This window comes from Heterodontus francisci, chromosome 9, assembly GCF_036365525.1.
Source record: "Heterodontus francisci isolate sHetFra1 chromosome 9, sHetFra1.hap1, whole genome shotgun sequence".
NCBI classification, from domain to species: Eukaryota; Metazoa; Chordata; class Chondrichthyes; order Heterodontiformes; family Heterodontidae; genus Heterodontus; species Heterodontus francisci.
Window position 1 is genome coordinate 45394487 of NC_090379.1, and position 22442 is coordinate 45416928.

Consider the following 22442-nt stretch of genomic DNA (forward strand, 5'->3'; position numbering starts at 1 on the left):
CTTAATCACACCAATATTAAGAAAATATCCAACAGCAATTAAACGTGCCAGGCAGGTGTGGTTTTCGAACCATGATTAATTTTTTTAGAATGTCATTGCTCAAAACATAAATATACTAAAAGTCAGGGATACAAACCATAGCAGTTCCAGGCTTAGAAAGAAAATAAAGTCTGTCAGGGAAATTATGTATGTGTGACCTTTCACTTCCTCCTTCACAGTCTTCATTTGCTTAATGAGAACTACATCTAAGATTAACATGAAAACATTTGAAAATGAGAAAAATCATAACAGCACTGTACCACTTTCAATATCTGTCAGATGAAGCATAGAATCAAATCCACCACTGAGGATCTGTCTTCCACACAAAGACCACTGAGCATCACGAACTGCCCCTGAATGGCATAAGAAAGTCTTTAAGCATCTGCTTGTTTCAATAGCATCCCATATCTATAGGAAGGATAAACAAGAGATTAGAAATAGAACATTTTTTAAAATTTGCATCTTCTCACAGCCAGTTTCAAGTCCACTTAAAACAGATTCGTGTAGACAAGCTTTGCAGAACAATGGGACACATCAATTTTAAAATAAACTTGATGATATAACTGCTAAAATGGCTCCATATTCTTTGAAAAAACACAAGTATCTTAGTGAGCAGTTTATAGTAAGGGCACAGGCAGCTGTGAAGATATTTGTTGGAACATGGAAAGAAAATACATGGAAAGAGCTTAAATTTTTAATGCAGTGAAGAACACAGAATATGAGAAAGGAATAAATTAGGTTCTCAATGACACACCGTGTATTGTTCTGCAGATCTCAACCTCAATGCTACCCTGTAAGCTGGATAAGAACCGTACTGGGCAACACAGAGAACTTAAACATTAATTGAATATTACCAATCTAAATCTGTGAAAAAGTTTGATACATGGTGAAGCGAAAACCTTCACAACTGAACACTATCTGAAATCCTATGAACCTTTATATTCTGTGCCTTTGGTATTTAATGAACACAATTGGAATTCACTTTATGCCAAGGATATTTGGTGGTAGCAGAAATCATTGGTATTATACTATATGATCAATCAACATGTGGCAGTCTTTGACGAATACACAGAGATTTAAATTAGTTCTGAACATCAATCAGTTCAAAAAAGTTTTTTCTAATGGAAAATACCTGTAGTTATTGTGGCACAGATCAGAGGATTCTACAGAAATTGCACTTGTGGTTATCAGTTAATGTTTCCTCATGAGTTCCAAACAGAGAAGCAGGAGAACTGAATTAACTGGAATATGCACTAGTATACAGACAACATGATACCAGAGAGCGACTTGAACAGATTGAAAGGATTGAAATAATGCCAAATCACAAGCTTGTGTGGATTATCAATTTTATCTGAATGCAAAACATTCCTAGCCACCTGCTATTGCATATAATTGCACACTGATTTTTTTTAAACAGTGCTAAGAACAGTGACAAGTGAGCAATTTGTAGTGTATGACGATATGATTGAATTGCTGGTTTTATGCACAATTCATCAAAATGACATTTTACACCAAGCAGATATCATAGTTTATCATTCTACTTCCTGGTGAGCTGCAAAAACACGATTTTTTTTGTACAACCGACCCTTCCTGGCAGACATTTGCTGCACAGACAACAGATTTATGCTTTACAATAGTCCATTGCTATCCACTTCAGAAACATGGTAATCGTATTAAATTTGTATTCTTGCAGACAGGTTTTCCTCTTTTTCTCACTTGGGTGCTTGCTGTTAGTCTTTCAGGGTCCACCCAGTGGTACAATGAGCCTATTCAGTAAGTAAAGGAACAGAAAAGTCCCAGCTTCAATCCCTGGTCTGTGCTTAATTTGCTGATTTTTAAAAATTCTTTCATGGGATGTGGACTTCACTGGCAAGTCCAGCATTTGTTGCCCATCCCTAATGGCCCTTGAGCTCAGCAGCTTGCAAGGTTATTTCAGAGGGCAGTTAAGAGTCTGTGGGTCTAGAGTCACATGTAGGTCAGACATGTAAAGACAGCAGATTTTCTTCCCTAAAAGGACATTAGTTAACCAGATGGTTCAAATCCCACCACGACAACTGATGGTAGTTTCATGGCACCATTACTGAGACTAGGGTTCAATTCCAGATTTTTCAGAGTCATACAGAGATACAGCACTGAAATAGGCCCTTCAGCCCACCTAGTCTGTGCCGACCATCAACCATCCATTTATACTAATCCTACATTAATCGCATATTCCCTACCACATCCCCACCTTCCCTCAATTCTCCTATCACCTACCTACACTAGGGGCAATTTACAATGGCCAATTTACCTATCAACCTGCAAGTCTTTGGCTGGGGAGGAAACCGGAGCACCTGGCGGAAACCCACACGGTCACAGGGAGAACTTGCAAACTCCGCACAGGCAGTACCCAGAACCAAACCCGGGTCGCTGGAGCTGTGAGGCTGTGGTGCTAACCACTGTGCCGCCTAATTAATGTTATTAATTAATTGAACTTAAATTCTACCAGTTGCCGTGGTGGGATTTGAACCTGTGTCCCCAGGGCATTGCCCGGGCCTCTGGATTACCAATCCAGTGACATTACCACTACGACATCATCTCCCCCATAAATTTCAACCACAGCAATGGTAAAGGATCTACATTTGGTTTCAACAGCCCCAGATTAGGAAGGGGAGAAACTGGTCACTGTGCAGCTACTGCTACTGAGGGTTGGATGTTGATGTCAGGTGAAAACAACAACAGACTCCTGTGACACCTGCTGTGTTCAGATAGCCAGATCTTAGCTATCGTCAACACTCACATGATGAGCAGCGGCTTTGTGTGTGAGCTACTTGAGAGTGCCTATGGAAATGTACCCCAGAAAGGAGTGGAGTGGACTAAATTGGCAAAGAGAAAAAATGTATCCTTAGGCTAATATTATCCAGTAATATCAGTGGCACCCATAATCTGTAGCACTGTTCATACAAAATTAATTACTGACATTGAAGTACAATAATTTTATATTACAATGTCAATAATGAAATTAGTTATTACTAAAATATATAATGTTGACACAATGCATCTTGAACACTGTTTTACAACCTGGTCCAGCATTGCTTGAGTGAAAGTTTAACACCACTGTTCTGACAAATTTCTCCTTTTTGTTCGACAGGCAGGTGTGCGGCGTGCACATGTCCAACATGCATAAATGTAGAAGCATGTGAAAATCATCACTTGAATGTCCTCGCACTACAAATGGTAACAAAGTCCACAGTGGCTTTCATAGACCCAAAACTTTAGCTGAGGGGATGGTATAACTTCTGGCTATTGATCAGGAACTCATCCACCAACTTCAACATTCACTCCCTCCACCACCACGCACAGTGGCAGCAGTGTGTACCATCTACAAGATGCAGTGCAGCAACTCAACATCCCTCCAACAGCACCTTCCAAACCCGCGACCTCTACCACTTAGGAGGACAAGGGCAACAGACGCATGGCAACACCACCACCTGCAAGTTCCCCTCCAAGCCACACACCATCCTGTCTTGAAAATATGTTGCAGTTCCTACACTGTCACCAGATCATCATCCTAGAACTCCCTCCCTAACACTGTGGGTGTACCCACATCAGATGGACTGCAGTGGTTCAAGGCGGCAACTCACCACCACCATCTCAAGGGCAATTATCGATGGGCAACAATTGCTGGCCTTGCCAGCAATGCCCACATCTTATGAAACAAATTAAAAGAAAATTGTTGCAGCACGAAACCGGTTTCGGTCTCAGACATGTAATAAATTCCAGCTGATGGACTCTTCCTAAATTGAATAAGTTTTTCAGGAAAAAAATTACCAATATTCACTGTTCTTAATACAGCTGAATGAAATGCATATGGTAGCTCTTCACCTTCAATGCTATTAATGAAATCCATGCAAGTGCTATAATCTATTTCTCAGACATTTAATTATTTTACTACTTGGGAGACGAGAAAAATTATCTGCGCTTTTATTATTAAACTCAAATGCTCCAGTAAGTTGCTATCCTTTAATTATGTAGACATGCTGTTTTCTGTATGGTAACATTATTCAAATACCAAATTAAGGATGTGCTGTTTCCAATGTGACCTCAATGCAGCGTAGTCAAGTCTGTTAAACTGGCTTCCACGCACAATAGGTCTGATCTTTCGGTCACTAACTAGTTTTCCTCTTGGTTGGAAGCTTTCTTGATTCTCTCAGCTATAAATCATTCTATCCTGCTACCTACCGATTCAAAAAACTGTACAATGGTTAAAAGATTAGTTCCTACACTTGAAAATATGGTTGATCTAAGCATCCATGATCAGGCAAGAAAAACTGTGCTTTGTAAATTATGGAAAATAGTAACCACAATGTTAAAGTGGATAAAGTACCACATGGCAAGGTACTGAGCCACTTCAAAGGAGTCCCAGGTTTGATCCAAGATCTGTGCTGAAGCACTGTATCTCAGCGGAAAGAGATATGAAGGCATCATAATTGGCTTTAGTGCCCCTGGGATAAGGAACGTAAACAAAAGTCAGCCACATTATTCACTCCTGACTGCTTTCAGTAAATCATGCTGGAAAGTGCGCTTGTGCCCATCACTCAGAGACATGAATGATCTCAGTTGAAAACATTAACTATTCATTGATGCCAAATAGACCCTACAGTATAAATGGCAGACACTCGCAGCAAGGGTCATATTATTGAGACAATTCCAAAGGAAAGGGCTCTCTAATATAAACTGCGTTTTAACCAAAATTAGAAACTTCTTCATACTTAAGACTCAAATGCCGTATGGAGCAGAGTGCTACCCAGTGCAATAAAAATCAGATCAGTTGAAACATTCTAAAGCGATTTGAATCACTTCTCGGTTTGCAAATAGAGGGGGCTGGTTCTGAGAAAGGAAATTCATGAAGATTCAAGTGGTTAGGCTGAACAACCTATTCTCATTCCTCCATTCTTATAAACAATGCATTGTTCCATTATCTACAGGCATCTACCTTTCTTCTTGGCATTCTCCTTTAATACTTGCCAAATAACCAGGACTTCATTTCCAAATAATGTTACAGATCATGATGAATAATGCATTTAAATTTTATTCAATTGTAATGAATCTTCTGAGGCATGGTGAATAGTAAGCCAGATGATATATTGTTTTATTAAGAGTGTAATGCTGTATAATGCACAAAGCATTATTCTGCTTATAAGGTACGTTCATATCTCTTTTAAAGGCCATACAGTCTTACTGTTGTTAAATAAAGAGAGACTCAGGTCGATCTGAATTTAATTGCAAATTGGAAAATGCTTGCAAATTTCAGGATCAGAACCAGGCTGAGGGGTGATGACACCTTTCCCCTTAATGAAGCCTCCCTGCCTGGCTATACCTTCCACCATTTGCCTCTTCAAGACGCGGTAGCAGTGTGGCACTTATCACCAGATCACACCTTGGCCTGATCCCCTACTCCTCTGGCACTTTCTCCTCCGTTGAGCATCTCACCTTTTTCCACCCCCCTCACCTTTCATTCAAATACTTGTCATCTACCACCCTCCCAAGTACGATTAAAATGTTCTCACCAAGATATCTTCACTGCTTTTCTCCTTCCACCTCTGCACTGAACAATTTATCTTCAATGATTTCAACTTCCATCTCAACTTGTCATGCTCCCTCTCCCGAGTTCACTGTCCCCTTTTATCCTCCCCAAGTCTCTCCCTCCATGTAAACTCCTCAACCCATATTCACAGCCACCCCCTTGATCTTGCCATCTCACATGGTCTTGCTAGTCCTAATCATATCAATCACAGGTAAGGCCACCTCTGATCACTTCCTTGTATCACACTCCACCCACATCCCCCTTCCACACCCCAATTAAACCTCCTCCTGTATTCATCTTTAGAAAAAAAAACTCTCCCCCAATTCACTTACAACTGTACTTTCAAAATCTCAACTATCTAGCCTTTGGCCCTCTACTCGCCACAACATTTCTGCAGTTATTGATTTGCTCAACTGCATCTTCTACTCTACCTTTAATGCCATTTTGTCCCCAATAATGCAATTACTCTCTCTCACCCTGGCCATTCCCCAGTACAGCCCTCATCTCTGCTCCCTTAAGTCTTCCCTGATCATCCTGAAATGCAAAAATAACCCCGGCTTCTTTTCTCTACTGTGAACCATTTTCTTAAACTCCTCTCCCCTGATTCCACTATCTTCACCTCCAACAATAAGTGCAAGTGGATTTCTTTGTCACTAAGATCAAGACCATCCAATCAGCTACCTCCATCACGTTCCTCCCTTCCACTAACCCACCTGGCAAAACTTCCTCCAAAGGTCCTCCCACCCTAGCTCTGAACTCGCATCTTTCTCTAGTTCCTCTCCTATCTTTGCTCATGCCCTCTCCAGGCTCATCTTGACAATGAGTCCCACCTCCTGCTCCCTTGATTCTATTCTCACTGAACTACTAACCACCCAACTTTCCTTCCTGTTCCCCATGTTAGCCAATATTGTTAATGGTTCACTTTCTTCAGGTGTTGTCCCTCTCTGTTTAAATCTGCTGTCATCATTCCTCCTTCACCCCCTCTCTTTTTCTTCTTTTTGATGGGAAATAAAGGCTTGGTCAGTCGGAGGCACAGGCAGTTTTCTTCAAATAGTGCAATGAGATCTTTTACATCCACCTGAGAAGGCAGACAAAATGATGGTTTAGCTTCTCAGCCAGCAGAAAGCACCTCCCACAGTGCAGCACACCTTCAGTGTGAGGAAGACTTTCAACGTTGTTGCATTCTCAATATTGACTGGTTGCTCTGTGATCGATTGCTGTTGTTTTACCAATGTTTCAGTCCCACTTCAAACAAAGTCCAATCCTGCACACTCTATTTACAGGCATACTTGTCACTGGGGCGTACAGAGATGGAACTGATGAGAATTGCGGCAGATGCCATCCTAACAATCTTCTCTTCTCGCTACCAAAGGAATGAATAGGATGAAGCAAGATGTTGATACAAAAACAAGAAATGCTGGAACCACTCAGCAGGTCTAGCAGCATCTGTGGAAAGAGAAGCAGAGTTAACGTTTTGAGTCAGTGACCCTTCTTCGGAGTTCCGAAGAAGGGTCACTGACCCGAAACGTTAGCTCTGCTTCTCTTTCCACAGATGCTGCCAGACCTGCTGAGTGGTTCCAGCATTTCTTGTTCTTATTTCAGATTTCCAGCATCCGCAGTATTTTTCTTTTATTCAAGATGTTGATACCCCCGCTTTGGGCAGAATCTGGAAGTGCACAAAAAAAGGGCACAGATCTGGTGTTAGCAGATTGCTCTACATTGCTCTCCATTGATAATGACAGCTTAGCATTACCATGGGTCATGAATTTCAGGGAAACCCACCTTCACTACCAAATTAATTTTCTTACAGCACCAGCCAGCACTATACAAGCGTAGTATGACCTTAAAACATGATTACATGCTGAAGGGTCACCTTCAGCAAGATGGACAAATAGAAATACCTTTTCTTCTCCCAAAGAATTAACAGAAAACTACAGTTCAAGTCAGGCCAAGGATAACCATACAGCAAACAGAGCTGGAACAAATCAGGAAAAGTAAACTTCCCTTGTTTGTTAAAATGTTGTAGTTATAGTACCACAAAATATTAAAGGTCTTTGAGAGCATCTGAATCCTTGAATAACTGTAACAGATTTTTTTTATTCATTCATGGGATGTGGGCGTCACTGGCTAGGCCAGCATTTATTGCCCATCCCTAATTGCCCTCTAGAGGGTGGTGATGAGCTGCCTTCTTGAACCGCTGCAGTCCATGTGGGGTAGGTACACCCACAGTGCTATTAGGAAGGCAGTTCCAGCATTTTGACCCAGCGACAGTGAAGGAACGGTGATATAGTTCCAAGACAGGATGCTGTGTGGCTTGGATGGGAACTTGTAGGTGTTCCCAAGTATTTGCTGCCCTTGTCCTTCTAGGTGGTAGAGGTCACGGGTTTGGAAGGGGCTGTCGAAGGAGCCCTGGGCGTGTTGCTGCAGTGCATCTTGTAGATGGTACACACTGCTGCCACTGTGTGTCGATGGTGGAGGGAGTGAATGTTTGTGGATGGGGTGCCAATCAAGCAGGCTTTGTTTTGGATAGTGTCGAGCTTCTTGAGTGTTGTTGGAGCTGCGCCCATCAGGCAAGTGGATGGTATTCCATCACACTGCTGACTTCTGCTTTGTAGGTGGTGGACAGGCTTTGGGGAGTCAGGTGGTGAGTTACTTGCCACAGGATTCCTAGCCTCTGACCTGCTGTTGTATTTATATGGCTACTCCAGTTCAGTTTCTGGTCAATGGTAATCCCAGGATGTTGATAGTGGGGGATTCAGCAATGGTAATGCCATTGAATGTCAAGGGGAGATGGTTAGATTCTCTCTTGTTGGAGATGGTCATTGCCTGGCACTTGTGTGGCGCAAATGTTACTTGCCACTTATCAGCCCAAGCCTGGATATTGTCCAGGTCTTGCTGCATTTCTACACAGACTACTTCAGTATCTGAGGAGTCACGAATGGTGCTGAACGTTGTGCAATTATCAGCGAACATCCACATTTCTGACCTTATGATTGAAGGAAGGTCAATGATGAAGCAGCTGTAGATGGTTGGGCTTAGGACAATACTCTGAGGAACTCCTGCAGTGATGTCCTGGCGTTCAGATGATTGACCTCCAACAACTACAACCATCTTCCTTTGTGCTAGGTATGACTCCAACCAGCTGAAAGTTTTCCCCCTAATTCCCATTGACTCCAGTTTTGCTAGGGCTCCTTGATGCCATACTCAGTCAAATGCTGCCTTGATGTCAAGGGCTGTCACTCTCACCTCATCTCGAGTTCAGCTCTTTTGTCCATGCTTGAACCAAGGCTGTTATGAGGTCAGGAGCTGAGTGGCCCTAGCAGAACCCAAACTGAGCGTCACTGAGCAGGTTATTGCTAAGCAAGTGCTGCATGATTAGATTAGATTAGATTAGAGATACAGCACTGAAACAGGCCCTTCGGCCCACCGAGTCTGTGCCAAACATCAACCACCCATTTATACTAATCCTGCACTAATCCCATATTCCTACCAAACATCCCCACCTGTCCCTATATTCCCCTACCACCTACCTATACTAGTGACAATTTATAATGGCCAATTTACCTATCAACCTGCAAGTCTTTTGGCTTGTGGGAGGAAACCGGAGCACCCGGAGAAAACCCACGCAGACACAGGGAGAACTTGCAAACTCCACACAGGCAGTACCCGGAATCGAACCCGGGTCCCTGGAGCTATGAGGCTGCAGTGCTAACCACTGCGCCACTGTGCCGCCCATGATGGCACTGTTGATGACACCTTCCATCATTTTACTGATGATTAAGAGGAGACTGCTGGGGCGGTAATTGGCCGGGTTGGACTTGTCCTGCTTTTTGTGTACAGGACATACTTGGGCAATTTTCCACATTGCCAGGTAGATGCCAGTGTTGTAGCTGTACTGGAACAGCTGGCTAGGTGCAGCAAGTTCTGGAGCACAGGTCTTTAGTACTATTGCCGGAATATTGTCAGGGCCTATAGCCTTTGCAGTATCCAGTGCCTTCAGTCGTTTCTTGATATCATGTGGAATGAATCGAATTGGCTGAAGTCTGGCATCTGTGATGCTGGGGACTTCAGGAGGAGGCCAAGATGGATCATCAACTCGGTACTTCTGGCTGAAGGTTGTTGCAAATGCTTCTGCCTTATCTTTCTGTGGGTCTAGAGTCATATGTAGGTCCAGACCACGTAATCTACCATTAGTGAAGCAGATGGGTTCCAAATTTATTGAGTTCAAATTCCACCTTCTGCTGTGGTGGGATTCGAACCCATGTCCCCAGAGCAATTCCCTGGGTCTCTGGATATAATACGGCACCGACTCCCCCAGATTACAATTCAATAAAGAAATAATCAGTGCAATCTGCTTGATACACATTCTGCATGACAGAATCCTGGAGTACCTCCAATCAAAAATAACAAAGAAAAGGTAAATTAATGACCGATGGCTCCAAGCCCAAGTTTAAAGCTGTGGGTTCTGTTTGCAACTGAAAGTAACTGTCCAATTTAACTGCAACCGAGGTACATGCTCCATTTTGTGGATTTATCACAAGCGATAGAGAGCCACATGATTTCCCTCAAGGTCTCTAGTCTTTTTCAAGATGTGAGGATCCATTCCAAGGACCTCTCTACAGACATCCACTACCGTTTGCTCTTCGAGGAAACCCATATAGACAGAGCAGAAAGATTGAAGAGGTATTTTCCTTAAGTTGGTGAGAATGTCTGTTACGCCTGGAACCAGACATGGCAGCCATCAGTGACTCCCGAGTTGCATCTGCATATCAGTGTTAACTGTTAAAGATCAGCACTTGAAGCACAGCATGGTTCATCTTCTGTGATTGCCCCAGAATGCCCACAACTCTATTTTGTCCTGCTACAAAAGCTTGTGCACATATGCAATGACGTGTGTCCCTTGCTACCAATTTGCAAATGACACAAAATTTGGAAGTATTGTGAACTGTGAGGAGGATAGTGATAGAACAAGAGAACATAGAAAGGTGAGTGGAATGGGCGGACAAGTAACAGATGAAATTTAATTGAGAAATGTGAAGTGATACATTTTGGCAGGAAAAATGAGAAGAGTCAATATAAAGTAAAGGCTGTAATTCTGAACGGGGTGCAGGAACAGAGAGACCTGGGGGTACATATGCACAAATTATTGAAGGTGGCAGGGCAGGTTGAGAAAGTGATTAAAAAGGCATACAGGATCCAGGGCTTTATAAATAGAGGCATATGGTACAAAAGCAAGGAAGTTACGATGAACCTTTATGAAAGTCAAATTGAAATCAGCTTACTCAGCACAGACTCTGATCAAACCTGGGGCCTTGCCAGTTTGGCTCAGGTACTTGCTGCTTTATCCAGCCTGAACAACTGAACATGGATTTTAAAGAAGGAGCTGATTTTCCTTGGCATCAATATCAAAAGACATCTTTTAAGAAAGATACTTGTTGGGTGCAGGTGTCATAAATACTTAGTGCCCCAGGCCTATTTCTATGCTGATGCATTATTATACTCAACCTGTTTGCAAAGAAAAGAAAATGTTTTACCGTAGCAACATGATTATGGTAAATTAATCAATGGTTACAGTTTAATTAGCAATATGAGAACAACTAAATATACCTGAGGAATTAAAGATTAACAATAAGGATGTTTTAATACAAAATCACTAAGGAGACTTTTATTTTGCTTAACATACAAAGATCTGGAATTCAGCTAAAAATATTAAATAAAGATTAGGGCTTCACTAGGGAAAATTAGTGATCAAGAATTCTCTGGGGAAAATAAATTAATGATCAGGGCTTCAACTAGGGAAAATTAATAATAAATTGGTGATTCTTTGAGGTAAAGTAAAAAAATACAAGAGCATTGATACAAAAATGATTTATTCTTCCTTCTTCCATTCCTAAAATCTTTTTCTTAGTTATTTACATGACTATGTGAAATACCCCCAACACTTTTTTTTGCCATAGTGCTCTCGTAGTTCTTAGTGTTATACTGCACCAAGTTTTTCCCACCACCAAATTTCAGGCAGCCAGAAACTTGAGGTGGTGAACAATTTCCAAGGTCTGCACAAAGCTAACTGTTTTTAAAAAAACTCATCCCAAACACCTTTAGCTCCAAATTCAAATTTTACAGCTTAAATTGAATAAAACATTTTTTTTTTTTTAAATTACACTGATTTTCTTTAAGGCTCGTGCCTCACTCTTGGTTGCAAATCTTCTGCCTAGTCAGCATGGTGCACTTAGAATATTTTGATTCCATAACACCAGGGTGAAATCTACAGTTCTTATGATGCATCTTTCCCTCACGCACAGAAATTGTCCACTGGTTTGGCAACCTCCAGCAACAAAGGCTTGGGTGATACAGCCACCTCTGGAACTGAAGCAAAACTCTAACCACAGACTGCAGAGAGAATGACATATCTGTGTGAGGCAAAATTTCTTGTTGGGTTTTTTTGGGCAGTTTTCGTGATTATAGTGCAAATTATTTATATATATGTGTTTAGGTTGTAAATTATATTTATAGAGCTACATATTCAGTTGGGATCAGAAATCCAAGATGATGGCTGGAACCACTTTGGAAAAATAGACCGAGTGCTGCAAGTTTTATGCAATCTTTTTACAATCTATATGAAAGAAAACTGCATGGCTAATTTCTTTATTTGAAAGGAAGTATTACAATTTCTTTATGACAATTAAATGTCCTTTTTATATATTTTGTATAACATGCTGCATGTTTAATTTAATGCACCTTAGACTTTCAATTATTTAGATCTTGGTCTTCATGGGGCTTTACTGTGCAGAAATATTACCATATTCGCCTACAACATGTACTACATTTCAATACTATTTCATTGATTGTGAAAAACTTTGGGACATTCAAAGAATATGATAAGGTGCTAGGTAGAAGCAATTTCTTTTTTCAGACAGGTAAATGATAAAAAAAAAAGGTTAAACTGTACAGTAGTTGAATATTCTCAAATGCTACCTTTGAAAAAAAAAAGAGGATGAAGTTATTTTTGCCCCTTCTTCTACAGAATATACACAGCTGTGAAGATGATGGAGTAGGGAACAAAGTGAATTTTTGCCTAATGTTCCCTCTTTCACAACTTCAAAGCATGTGGTTTCTACTTATCACCTTCCCAATAATGGCACAGATAAGATTAGATACTCAGTACATAAGTATCACAAAAATGTCTCAAAGTATTTCACATATAAGTTACTTCGAAGTGCACTGACAAATGTAGGCAAATAGTTAATTTGCTATCACGGTACTTACATGGAGCAATTTTCTTTTTAACAAGTGTAGAAGTTGCACTAATACTGGAGTATAGCAATATTGTTAAAACACTGTCTTGGGTTCTTGCACCACAGGAATAACAAACAGAATGCACCCACATCGTCTGAATACTTGTGCTCTGTGACTAATTAATCTTCATTAGTAAATTTATTGCAAAATACTGTTTTCCACACACGAATAAGTTGTTACACAAAATTCCTATAAATGGTCTACACCAAATTTTAACTATGCAGGTTACTTAGGCTGTTAGAAATCTCATCTATATAACGACAATGGCTATAAACAGTAGTAGCAGTATTAGGCCCAATAGATTGGCTCCTGGAATAAGAGGGTTGTCCTATGATGAGAGGCCGAGTAAAACTGGGCTTATACACTGGAGTTTAGAAGGAGGAGAGGTAATCCCATTGAAACATACAAGATTCAGAAGCAGTTTGAAATCTTAGACACTGAGAGGTTATTTCCCCTTGCTGGGAAATCTAAATCACGGGGACACAGCCTCAGAATAAGGGATCGATCATTTAGGACTGAGATGAAAAGAAATTCCTTACTCAGTAGGTTGTGAGTCTTTGAAATTCTCCACCCCAGAGGGTTGCGGATGCTCTACAATGAATATATTCAAGGTTGAGATAGATTTTTGATCTCTCAGGAAATCAAGGGATATGGGAGCGGGCAGGAAAGTGGAGTTGAGGCAGAAGATTGACCATGATCGTAGTGAATGGCGGAGCAGTCTCGAGGGGCCATATGGTCTAACTCCTGCTGCTATTACTTATGTTGTGTTATGTTCAATATCTTTTAGGACTTCATTAATAAAAAAATCATAATGACATATTCAACAGTACTATGAAGTGATGAGTGGTGTAAAACAATAAACTAGTGCTGCAGCAAGTGTGCCTCATCTACAGTACCTTGGCCTTTGGTCCCACTGGGCTACTATGTACTCTCATTACAAAAATTAATAGACAGGATTTGTGGTCAAACACTGGTAATCTAGCTATACAGATGCCTGCACTTCAATTCTTACATACTGTTTGGAGAAAGAAAAATCTTTGGTTACACAGGGTTATAATCGTATTTGCAATTTAAGAAATCTGGTGCATTCCAGACAGATACAATATTTGTTCTTTTAGCAGCCAGATGCTTCTCTGCAGGTTCTTTATAATCCATCATTTGGCATTCTAACCAGAGTAACTTCAGCTTCAGTCATTCACACAGGAGGACACATTTCGTTTGTCTCATGAATATCTACAGTAACGTAATTTTCCACATCATAGCTTTTTGTGGAATACTGTACAGCATTACCTCAATCAAAATTAGAACATTACGGCTGTCTAGTTTTTCTTTGAGAATCAGTGATGAAAAACCTTGTTACTTGGCAATGGAACCACCACATCTGAACTCAATTCCAAATGTAGCATTCCTGGGTTCAGCTCTTTGCAGTTTAAAGCTCAGTCAACACACTTTTAAACACATCCTGGGCACAAATCATATTTTTGTTTAAATTAAAACATCACAAATTACCTTATTCATTTCTTGGCAAAAGGGGAAAGCATTTACAGAATTTCCATATTATTTAGTTTGCTACAGTCTGTGCTTGTGAGTGTGTGCATGCATGGGGGAGTGAAAGGAGAGCAAAGGTCCATGTGAAATCTACTTGTGCATGGCCAGTTCCCTGGCAGTCTTGTGGTAGTAACTGTGGTAGACCTACAGCCCCAGAATAGAAGTTATACATGCATTACTTGCCCTGGCACCAACCTGTCCAATGCGATTTTGATCAAGACTAAGAATAGGTCTTCTTCAAGGGAAAAACCAAAGGCATAATTGCATGAGTCAGAACCAATGTGGCTCTTTATTTCCAAATCAGAAAATTGCTGCTCAATCATTCTAGAGGGCCATCCTTTCTCTTGCTCCATCGTAAACTCATTCACTGTACCTCCAACATCCATTTCCTTTAACTTACTGATTTAAAAAAATTATGCCCCATAGAAAAAAAGTTATGAATTATATTGGACTACATCAACCGCAGAATTGATATAGTAGTAATGTACTGGTCATGTTACCGGCCTAATCATCCAAAGACCTGGACTAATAATTCAGAAAATTTGAGCTCAAATCCCACCTTGACAGTTTCAAAATTTGAATTTAGTTTGAAGAAAATATGGCAATATAAAACTGATATCAGTAAGAACAGTTGTTCAATTGCTACAAAATCCAACTGGTTATCTAATGTCCTTTAGAGAGGTAAATCTGTTGACATTATCTGGTCTGGCTTATACGTGACCAGTCCCACACCAATGTGGATGACTCTTAACTTCCCTCTGTAGCATCATAGCGAGTCACTTAGTTCTGTCAAACTGCTACATTGTGGTAGCTTCTTCACCATATGGACTGCAGCAGTCAAGAAGGCAGCTCACCATCACCACCTTCTCAGGGAAATTAGAGATGGGCAATAAATGTCAGCCTCATCAGCGATGCGCACATCCCAAGAACGAATATTTAAAATTTAAAGCTGAGTTCCAGCACATCCCCACATATATTGCAGAAAGCTGATAAACTAAATTGGAAATGCTGCCTGGAGTATTAAGAAAAATTTACCATTATAACACTGAAAACAATGAATAATTTCCTGTGAGACAAGATAGCTGCCAGAATGTCATAAAGAGGAAATTATGGACAGCATTACTATAACTGATGAGGCACTTCTTCCCTACAATGGCATTTAGACCTGCTTTAGCCAACAGCCACACTAATTAGGCCATGAAACAATGGCATAAAAGCTGATTAATGATGTGACATTTTAAGGAAATTAAGTCTTTTGGACTTCAACGTTAACAACATGTCTGACCTTTATTATATGAAAATAAAATGCAAAGCATTATTCACTGGTTATGTTCACCGAATAACTGATTATCCCAGACAATAATTTACATTTGCAGCTCTTCTTAAGACAATTAAAAGGCTTGGTATTTTTATGCCATTGTACTAAACAAAACCATTGTCACTGGTTGCAGAACAATCTATTTTAAGCAAAAAACATGCTATACATGGATGAAAGAAATTTCACAACTGAAAAGTACTGCAGCATTCACCACCGCCCCCCAAAAAAAATTTCCATTGTCATTAAGATGCAAAAAAAAAAGCACTTAATACAGCATCATAATGTTGTATTCTTATATTTGGTAAGATGCTGCCAGACTACTAATTTTTGCATTACCATGCTCACGCAAGTATGTGGTTTCATCTGTTTATATCTTGTAATTTATGCATTTATGACCCTAATATCAAAATGCTTCAGTTCAGTTAATAATAAGAAAATTCACTATGCAGATTGTTTAAGCTCTCCTTTGGATAATTATATCTTGCCAAGATATTAAATATTAACAAGGTTGCAAATCATTAAAACCTAGGAAGCAGAATCAGTCAGCAAACTACTGTCCATGAAATATTGCTCTATTCTGCAAGTGGGCAGAAATAAAATCCTTATTCCTTACCATTTTTTGTCTGAATATACCTCTGTTAAGCACCTTGAAACATTTCTTTCTTTATTAAAGGTGCTATATAAATGCAAGTTGTTACTGCTACCATCTTCACTAAATAATGCTGGAAGTAATGTAGACACAGATTGATTCTCTGCTTCATATTTTTGTTTAAGTCCTCTGAGGGAGGAAAGAAGAGGACTTTGTAAAGTTATTTTCTACCTCCTGCCCCAAGTATTTTGTTTTGAAGAAATAGATCATTTGCTCGTTTACTAGCAGAAGAAATTGCTGTTTTTTTAAATCACTAACTGGTGCAAACCAACCATGTTGGATCTCTTAACCAGCAGAACAGAACTCTACTGGTGTAAGCAGTGGGTCTGGCAATGAGACAAGCACTGTGATTCTTCGTCACTGTATTTAATTACTTTATTTTAAAACTTTCTCCACTATATATTATTAAGATTTAGTATTTAGATAAAATAGAATTACATTGTCATGGCACTTCAATGCAAAACTCATTTGTTTTGAAAAATTAAATTTTCAGCTAGAAGAATATTTTTCAGGAATGTATTAGGTTAGCTGTCCTTTCTGCTCTCAGATCTGGGTTTGAATCTAGTCTAAAATGATGGCATAAAAGTCTCCTCTGAAGGCAATTTTAAAAAATAAAGTCAAACGAAATAAACTTGACTATTTGAAAATAATTTGTAGCACCCGTTCAGTTATCTTCCCATAAAGTTTGATCAAAAGTTTTCCTTATTTGCCAAAGCTATACCAGAGACTAATTTAATTTAGTCAATCCTTCAAAGTGGATAGAGCCAGTGGAATTTATACTGCTCTCTAAAAATGTACTTTACATTAGCTTACTAGAGTTCTGGAAACCCATAGTACACTATAGTTACCTCCACTGCTACAGTAGTGTTCTGTTCTTGCAGAGATGAACTAATAAGCAAAGAGATAAAGAATTAATTGACTTTAGATTAGAGATACAGCACTGAAACAGGCCCTTCGGCCCACCGAGTCTGCGCCGAACATCAACCACCCACCCATACCAATCCCACACCAATCCCACACTCCCACTCAGACTTATGTCTGAGTTTATGCTAAATTTATGGCCATAGAAGATTATTGGCATACAATCTTGTTCTGTGCTACAGTATAGTGGGCTGTTCTTCATTTTGAGTCAGGAGCAATGCACCGACAAACTAATAAATGTTCCACCTGTTCAGGTTAGTAGCTCATGCTTAGGGCCCTACCAAATTCGCGGTCAAATTTTGCAAATTTCACAGTCACGCCATTTTAAGAATCATGAATTTGACAATTTCACCTATTTAAATTGTAAATTTTCGTGTTTCAACAACCCATGAAAATAATCTATTTAAAACAATAAAAAGACAAAAGGAGGTTTCTGGTTTCAAATATCGTATACTCAAAATCTATTGCAAAAAGCTCACTATAAACAGGTCATTTTCTTCACCCACTAAAGGCAGTATACCACCACTGGCATGCAGAATTTGGCTTCCAAATTATTTCACTCTATGTGCTGCAGTAACAGTTGTGGCCATTTTTGATTTGCCCATTCTGGCATTCTCACTTGTCTGCTAACACTTGAGACTGCTCTCAAAACTGCAACAGAAGCCGCCCCCCCCCCACCCCACCCACCCCCCCATCATCTACCAATCATCGAGTTGAGCCTTGTGTCAATCAATAAAACACGACCAGCAATCAGCGAGTTCAGTCTTGTGTCAATTGGGGGATGGGGGGGTGGGGTGCCTGTGAGGGGGTGGCTGCATGGGAGGTGGGGCCGCATTGAGAGGGGGACAGCATAAGAAGGGTCGGGATGGGCATGATAATGAAAGGAATGGGATGGTTATGGCATGGAAGGAATGGCATGGGAAGGATGGAATGGAACAAGATGGGAATTTAAAGTAGTACTGTTGCAATAAAGATACTCATTTCACCACAAATGTTTTGCGGATCTCTGCTAGTTTTAGACAAAATTTGCATACAATCCTCATCAACGTTGCCCCATTATTTGAGATGATGTTCGCCACCAATTTCAAAGTATACCTGGTTGATGGTCCAATGAACAAGAATTTTAGACTTTTGTACTAAATCCTCTGCCATCAATGTGTCAACATACATTGTAACAACATGGCCATCTTTTAGGGTGAATTTATGGTGGAATTTACTGCTCCTGTGAATGGTATTGCCCTAGCTGATTCACTTGTTCATAATTAGATGTTTGGCTGCAATGATCCTGCCTTGCAGGCACAAATATGAATCATTTTTTAAAATCTGAGCACACAACAGGCAATATTATTTGCAGCAGTGACAGAATCTGCTAGCACATCTTTCATCAAATGCCACTGCTCAGTTTGCAGTTACAGTGCAGATATCAATTTGCTGAGTTATAGTTCTCTGACTTAACATTTTGACTATAGTGCAGCTGTGAATCATAGCAACATGCAAAATTTGTCATGCTATAAAAATAGCCAGCTATTTTTGACACTTTTTATTGCTGATTTTAAGTTAAGAGCAACACAGTCAATTGCATCTTCAGGATTCCAATCAGCATGGTCATAAAGCGACAGACGGTACAACAGATTTAAGACAGACCAGACTGGGACGTGAGTCAGTAATCCATTGAAGAAAAAAGGTAAGCACAAGTGTCACGCTCATGCAAGCAACCGTTATGAACTAAAGTGAACTGGAGCAATTATGAATTGTAAAAATGAACTGATGAATTAAACTCCAAAATATGGTCACACGTTTGCTACAGACAAGATGGGGTAAGAGGTCAGGTGACCTCCCCTGTACTGCAATTATACACAGTGACTGTTAGAGACTAAACCCACCACCATGTCTGGACTAGCTCTGGGGAAGGCACATTTAAATGCAAAACAGCCCATTCAATGCTAAATGGCTCCTATCTTCAAGAATTGGGCTGACAAAGGCCTTCATAGACAGGAAATGATTTTTTTAAAATTAGCTGTTTCTTAAGAATTAATAAAGGAATCTTTGTGGGTTATGTTCCTGATGGATGAGGTATTCCAGTGTGTATAATCAAATGCTACTTGAAGTCTTCACTTGGATTTGATGAAGCAGTCTGTTTTTTGATAGACAATCAAACTCTTCGGCTGCAGCAGGCATCAACAGTTCCTTCAGCAATACCAAATGGTCTCTTAAAAGGGTTATTTCCTCTTTAGACAATTAATTCTGCCTGTAGCTCCTTGTAGAATTTCTGCTGAGAGAATGGACAGCTCTTTTCTCTTCAGTACGCTTTGCTGGTGTGTCTGGTTCAGACCAGTTTTTTTTCCAGTTTTACACAGTTAAGTGGAAACATTATACCACGTGAGCTCTCCCTCCTGCTGTTGCCTAGGTAACAAAATGCAGCTATGGCAGACTGTCCCCAGAAATCCAAAACTTCTCTCCCTGTCTTGAAGGCACACTGTTTTCAGAGTTTTAAAGGCACACTGTTTTAATCTGAGGAGAAAAATAATACAAGTCCGTGACAGTGCTTAATATTCAGGGATACAAAGTGTTCAGAAAAGAAGGGAAAATGGGAACTGGGGTGACAGTACTGCTTATGGGAGAAATTGTAGTGTTGGAAAGAGAGGAAGACCTTGAGGGGGCAAGGACAGAATCCATTTGGTTAGAGTTGAGAAGCAAAAAGAGGATGCTCATGCTACTGGGGGCATTCAATAGGCCTCCAGTGAGAGAGAGAGATAGAGGAGCAAATCTACAGAGAAATCACACAGATTTGAAGAACTATAGAGTGGTGATACTGGGGGACTTCAAATACCAAATATCGATTAGAATAATATTAGAGTAAATGGTAAGGAGGGGGAGGAATTTATGAAATTCCATTGACAGCATGTTCTCAGTCCAACTACGAAGGAGGCATTGCTGAACCTGGTGCTTGAGAATGAGGTGGGTCGCAAGGACAAAGCGTCCTTGGGAGAACATTTGGGTGAGAGTAATCATCATATCACAAGGTTTATAAAATCATAGAAAGTTTACGTCACAGAACGAGGCCACTTGGCCCATCGTGTCTGCGCTGGCTAAAATAAAAAGAGCCACCCAATCTAATCTCACTTTCTAGTATTTGGTCAGTAGCCCTGCAGGTTACAGCAGTTCAGGTGCACACCCAGGCATCTTTTAAATGAGATGAGGTTTTCTGCCTCTACCTTCCTTTCAGGCAGTGAGTTCCAGACCTCCACCACCCTCTGGGTGAAAATTAGTTTCCTCATCTCCCTTCTAATCCTTCTAAATCACTTTAAATCTATGCCCCCTGTCCTCTCTGCTAAGGTAAATAGGCCCTTCCCACTGAGTGTATCCAAGCCCTCACAATTTTGTACATCTCTATCAAATCTCTCCTCTGTTCCAAGTAGAACCACCCCAGCCAATCCAACCTTTGCTCATAGCTGCAATTTTCCAGTCCTGGCAACATCCTCGTAAATCTCCTCTGTACCCTCTCTAGTGCAATTATATCCTTTCTGTAATGAGGTGACCAGAATTGCACACAGTACTCATGTTGTGGCCTAACCAATGATTTACACAGTTCCAACATAACCTCCCTACTCTTCCAATGCCTTCTTAACCATCTTATCGCCCCCTCCTACCACCTTCAGGGATCTGTGGACATTTACTCCAAGGTCCCTCACTTCCTCTACACCTCTCAGTATCCTCCCATTTACTGTGTATTCCTTTGCCTTGTTTGACCTCCCCAAATGCATCACCTCACACTTTTCTGGGTTAAATTCCATTTGCCACTTTTCTGACCTCCTGACCAGTCCGTTGATATCTTCCTGCAGTTTACAGCTATCCTTCTTGCTATCAACTACACAGCCAATTTCTCTGTCGTCTGCAAACTTATTGATCATTCCCCCTACCTACAAACATATGAATTAGGAGCAGGAGTAGGTCGCTTGGCCCCTCAAGCCTGCTCCGCCATTCAATAAGATCATGGCTGATCTGATTGGAACCTCAACTCCACATTCCTGCCTACCCCCGATAACCTTTCACCCCTTTACTTATCAAGAATCTATCTACCTCTGCCTTAAAAACATTTAAAGGCTCTGCTTCTACCGCCTTTTGAGGAAGAGAGTTCCAAAGACACTCAACCCTCAGAGAATAGATTTCTCCTCATCTCGGTCTTAAATGGGCGACCCCTTACTTTTAAATAGTGACCTCTAGTTCTAGATTCTCCCACAAGAAGAAACATCCTTTCCACATCCACCCTGTCAAGACCCCTCAGAATCCTATATGTTTCAATCAAGTCGTCTCTTACTCTTCTAAACTCCAGCGATACAAGCCTAGCCTGTCCAACCTTTCCTCGTAAGACAACCTACCCATTCCAGGTATTAGTCTAGTAACCTTCTCTATACTGCTTCCAATGTATTTACATCCTTCCTTAAATAAGGAGACCAATATTGTACACAGTACTACAGATGTGGTCTCACCAATGCCCTGTATAACTGTAGCATAACCTCCCTACTTTTATATGCAATTCTCCTCACAGTAAATGATAGCATTCTATTAACTTTCCTAATTACTTGCTGTACCTGCATACCGCAAATCATGCACGAGGACACCCAGATCTCTCTGCATCTCAGAGCTCTGCAATCTCTCACCATTTAGATAATATGCTTTTTTATTCTTCCTGCCAAAATAGACAATTTTACATTTTCCCACATTATACTGCATTTGCCAGATCTTTGCCCACTCACCTAACCTATCTCTATCCCTTTGCAGCCTCCTTATGTCCTCGTCACAGCTTACTTTCCTACCTTTGTGTCATCAGCAAATTTAGCAACCATACCTTTGGTCCCTTCATCCAAGTCATTTATATAAATTGTAAAAACTTGAGGCCCCAGCAGAGATCCCTGTGGCACACCACTCATTAGATCTTGAAACCAGAAAATGGCCCACTTATGCCTACTCTCTGTTTCCTGTTAGTTAGCCAATCTTCTATCCATGCCAAAATGTTACCCTCTATACCACGAGCTTTTATTTTCCGCAATAACCTTTGACGTGGTACTTTATCAAATGCCTTCTGGAAATCTAAGTACAGTACA

The 22442-nt window shown here is 40.5% G+C and overlaps 1 protein-coding gene across 2 annotated transcripts in view; it reads right to left on the bottom strand.

Annotated features, from left to right (window-relative positions):
- The window catches only part of wdr25 (WD repeat domain 25), a 102264-nt gene that overhangs the window by 27749 nt on the left and 52073 nt on the right, over positions 1 to 22442 (bottom strand). For both annotated transcript variants that reach the window (XM_068038933.1, XM_068038934.1), the window contains one exon: positions 300 to 447. In XM_068038933.1, coding sequence (XP_067895034.1) covers positions 300 to 447 — 148 coding nt within the window. The remainder of the gene's footprint in view (positions 1 to 299; positions 448 to 22442) is intronic.